Source organism: Rosa rugosa, chromosome 5 (assembly GCF_958449725.1).
Source record: "Rosa rugosa chromosome 5, drRosRugo1.1, whole genome shotgun sequence".
In the NCBI taxonomy this organism is placed as follows: Eukaryota; Viridiplantae; Streptophyta; class Magnoliopsida; order Rosales; family Rosaceae; genus Rosa; species Rosa rugosa.
Genome location: NC_084824.1, coordinates 51503540 through 51507674, shown reverse-complemented (window position 1 = coordinate 51507674; position 4135 = coordinate 51503540). Strand labels below are relative to the sequence as shown.

Sequence of the window (4135 nt, the reverse complement as noted above, 5' to 3'; positions counted from 1 at the left end):
GAAGAAGCAATGTCATGATTAATTTTGAAATAGTACATCTAGCTAGCTCATGTGACCTTGGGAACCTAAACATGTATTCTCATATTATACTCGAGTGTCTCCAACTTTTCCTGCAATATATTCACCAATCCAACAGAGACATATATTGTGAATCGAAGCTCACGAAGCCAAATACACAATGCTAGTTAGATACGATTCAATAGCAACCACATAAAGCTTGAGCCAGATTTGGAATAAAGGTATAACCCTGACCCGACTGAGGTTGGACGTCTAGTAAGTAGTGACCAAACATCAAACATATATGAGAGCCTGAGGTACAACCAAACCCCTCCAATGAGATTCTCAGTCTTTCATTTACAAATCTTATGGCCTTTCACACCAAACCAACTTTAATTTTTTCATCTCTCTCTCCCCCCCTCTCTCTCTCTCTCTCACTTTCAACTCAAAGCCCAATACTTCATCATCACCATTTCTCTCATCAGGTCACTCACTGCCTTTAATTGATTTTACTCCTTCTCTTTCTCTTATTCATTTCATGTAGCAACTTATTAACTTCGATATGATTTTTTCTTCATTTCTGTCCTTTTGTTGTTGATCAGTAGCTGAATCCAAGCACAGATAATGCAGAGGAACACTGGCTTCTGCAAAAGCTTGGTGAAAGACCACATTACTACCATGACAAGGGCCACTGATGGAGATTCCAACAACAAGAAGATGAAGAATATTGAAGATGATGAAGACTATATGAATGTGTATCCATGGCCTCCGAGGTCTTACACATGTAGCTTCTGCAAGAGAGAATTCAAATCTGCTCAAGCTCTGGGTGGCCATATGAATGTTCATAGGAAAGACCGAGCCAGGCTCAGAAGCTCACCCCCAACCGATTTTATTGGTCAGTACACTCACAGTACTATACTTAATCTCAACCTCAAACCTAACCCTAACCCTAATTTCGCATCCTCACCACTACCATCATCATCTCCCTTCTCTTCTGTTTCAACTCGGCAGCTCCCACCGTTAACTACTAGCTCTTCGATATCACAACCTTCTCATCCCCCTCCTACATTTCCATCACCATTTGATACTTGCCATAGTGAAAACATGAAATGGGCTGTGGGTGGTACCCTTTCCACTCCTTTAAACCTCAAAACTTTGGATTTAAGTACTCAAATGAAGATTAATACAGAGTCTCAAGAAGATGGATGCATGAAATTGGACTTGGAAATTGGTGTTCTTGGCTGTAACTCAAGGGATGACATCGATTTGGAGCTTCGATTAGGCTACTCCTAGAGTTGCTTCGGTGTAAGACTGGTAATTGTATGGTTTATTAAGCTGATGTAATAGTTAATTAATGATCCTTTTATGTTATCCCAACTCGAACTATGTATCTCAATTTCCCACAACATATATATAGTTTTCAGTTTATTCAGGACTAAAAGGGTGTTCAAATTGAAAAATAGAGTTGTCATTTCTTTGCTTCCTTATTTTCTTTCTTGGCTGAACATTTCTTTTCTTCGTAGCTGGGGAAATTATGATGCCCAGGCACATTTACGTTGCAGTTTGGTGTTTGATGAAGTTTGACTGATGTCTTCTTTTTGAAAGGATAGAGAGAGAGAGAGAAGAGAAAGAGAGTCTCATCCATCCAGGAAATCTCACTTTTTTATCCTTGTTGGTTTGTGGTACTTGTTAGGTTAACTGTAAGTCACAAACGGTTCAATTTGCAGTCCTACTAACCAATGCCGTTCTAATTATTATATATAAAAAAAATTAAATTTTTTTTTAAAAAAAAAAAACCCAAGAATGGGTATAATTAACCTGTAGATATGGTCTTCATCGATCTTGTCCGACCTAGCTAGCTAGGTCAATTGAAAAGCTACCCAAGCAATTGCAGCATTCCACACAATTACCAGACAATTAACTAATCATGCATAGCGTATTATAGTAGTAAACCTGTTTTAGTTTGGATAAGATTCTAAAAATCGATATGGATATATATATATATATATATATATATACAAATCCAATCCAGAGCGGAGCTCCGCTTTGAAAATTAACGTGTGAAGTTCGAGTTTTGGGTCATTTTTCTGTCGCATATCCACATCTCGACCGTTCAGTTTTTAGGTACTAGTGTATAGATCGTCTCTACAAATTTTCAGCTAAAATGATGATCGTTAAGGCATTGATAATTGCCTTAAAGCTAGTACGGTTCAGGTTGACAGATTCAGTCCGTCCATTGGTTTAAGCGAGTTAGATACCTTAACGATCATTAATTTGGCTGAAAATTTGCAGAGATGATCTATACACTAGTTCCTAAAAACTGAATGGTCGAGATGTGGATATGCGACAGAAAAGTGACCTAAAACTCGAACTTCACATGTTATTTTCAAAGCGGAACTCCGCTATGGATTGGATCTGTATATATATATATATATATAGTATTGATTTGAAATATCGGCTAACATCTGTACTTATAATCTAGTTCCTAGATATTTTAGATGAAATTTGATAACGCAATGAGGTGATCGAAATTACAAAATATCAATTGGTACTTCGTTGTTTTGAAGATAGATGAAAACTTGACGATTATAGATGCGCTTGAATCTCGAATATCTTACCACATTAAAAACAAAAAAAAACATCTTACTAGGAATCAATTGGACAGATTCATTTCAATTTAATAATTTATTATGAACTTCAAAGAACTCTTTGCTAGTTGGTGCTTGTTAGAATACAAGTCTCCTGTAGAGATTTCTGATATTATTTCAGAAAATCCTCTAGATGCTTATTGTAATCAGGGGTTTAGGCTCAATGTCCCCCCTTGTATTCGACAGTTTCATTAATCAAGGCTTGAGGGCAGCCGCACCAGCCCTTTATTCAAAAAAAAAAAAAAAATTCTAGGGAGAAAACCAATCTCTCCACCAAAATCTCACTACCCTATCGTCTTTTGTTTGTACAAAAAAATATAAACAGTAAAAAGTTATAGAAGTGTCATAGGGATATTCAAAATATACATAGTTATTGTGATGATAATTTTGTCCATATATTATATAGTTAGGCCCAGTTTGGCATTGCTTCCTAAGGTGCTTTTAGAACCAAAAGCGCTTTTGGGTCTCATCCAAGGTGTTTGGTAAAATCTTAAAACGCTGTTTTTGGTCACTATAGCTTCTCCCAACAGCAGGTTTTCAAAAGCTACAACTTGTAGCTTTTTAAAATGGCTTATGCAGATACAAGGTGAAAAACAAAAATTAAACCCACAGAGAATGCAAAATTGCTGAAGCTTCAAAAATTTGGACACAAACCCACAGAGACCGCGGGAAGAAGATGGAGGAAGACGGAGGAGGACAAGAAAAGCCGCCGTATCCGGCGAGCTCCAACACCCCAATCTCAAAGCCAATCCTCACCACTTCAACTCAAAATCCCCATTGAACCAGACCGAGCTATTCAGACTTTCAGAGCTCTCGAAGTCGATCAAGGTCTACCTTCGCCATCACCGAAAGCTTCACCTCTCTCTTCTCCTCCCTCCGCCTCGCCTTCCCGAGGTCTGCCCCGCTATGTTTCAATTTCTCAGTTTCTCGTCTTGAAAATTTGAGCAATCTGCAATTTAATTGATCGTGCCTCCATCTTCTTTTGCCTCTCTCTCTCTCTCCCTTTTTGAACAATCTGCAAATTTATCCCATCTTTTCCCAGCAAATTTTTTTTATTATTTTTTATTTTTTATTTTTAAATATAAATAGAGGATTATGCGATATTAGCTCCTCTGCAACAGCCTATTTGGGGCGTCAAGCACCCTCCCACATCCCCGAAGGAAAGGGGGCCATCACAACCGGGAACCCACCGCCCATCCCTCCATTTAAATTTATTTAAAAAAATAAAGGATAAAAGAAAATATATAAAGAGGAAAGGGGGACCAAACCAAAACCTTTCCCAGAAAGAGCGATAACAGAAGAAGAAGAAAAAAAAAAAAAAAAAAACTCCTCCAAAAGAGAGAGTAAAAAGAAATCAATCTGTGTCCAGCTGTGATGACTATGTAGAAACAGTTCGTGCAATAAAACATTACTTGCGGCGAATATGTGAAGCGCCAGAAGCATCACGTAACAACAACCCGTGAATCTCCATTGGAGGAAAAAAGAACCAA

General features: G+C 37.8%; 1 protein-coding gene across 1 annotated transcript; it reads left to right on the top strand.

Annotated features, from left to right (window-relative positions):
* Positions 1 to 568: 568 nt before the first annotated feature.
* On the top strand, positions 569 to 1306 carry LOC133708138 (transcriptional regulator SUPERMAN-like). Its single transcript, XM_062133595.1, has one exon. The coding sequence runs from the start codon at positions 622 to 624 to the stop codon at positions 1288 to 1290; it is 669 nt and encodes a 222-aa protein (XP_061989579.1). The 5' UTR covers positions 569 to 621; the 3' UTR covers positions 1291 to 1306.
* Positions 1307 to 4135: the final 2829 nt, after the last annotated feature.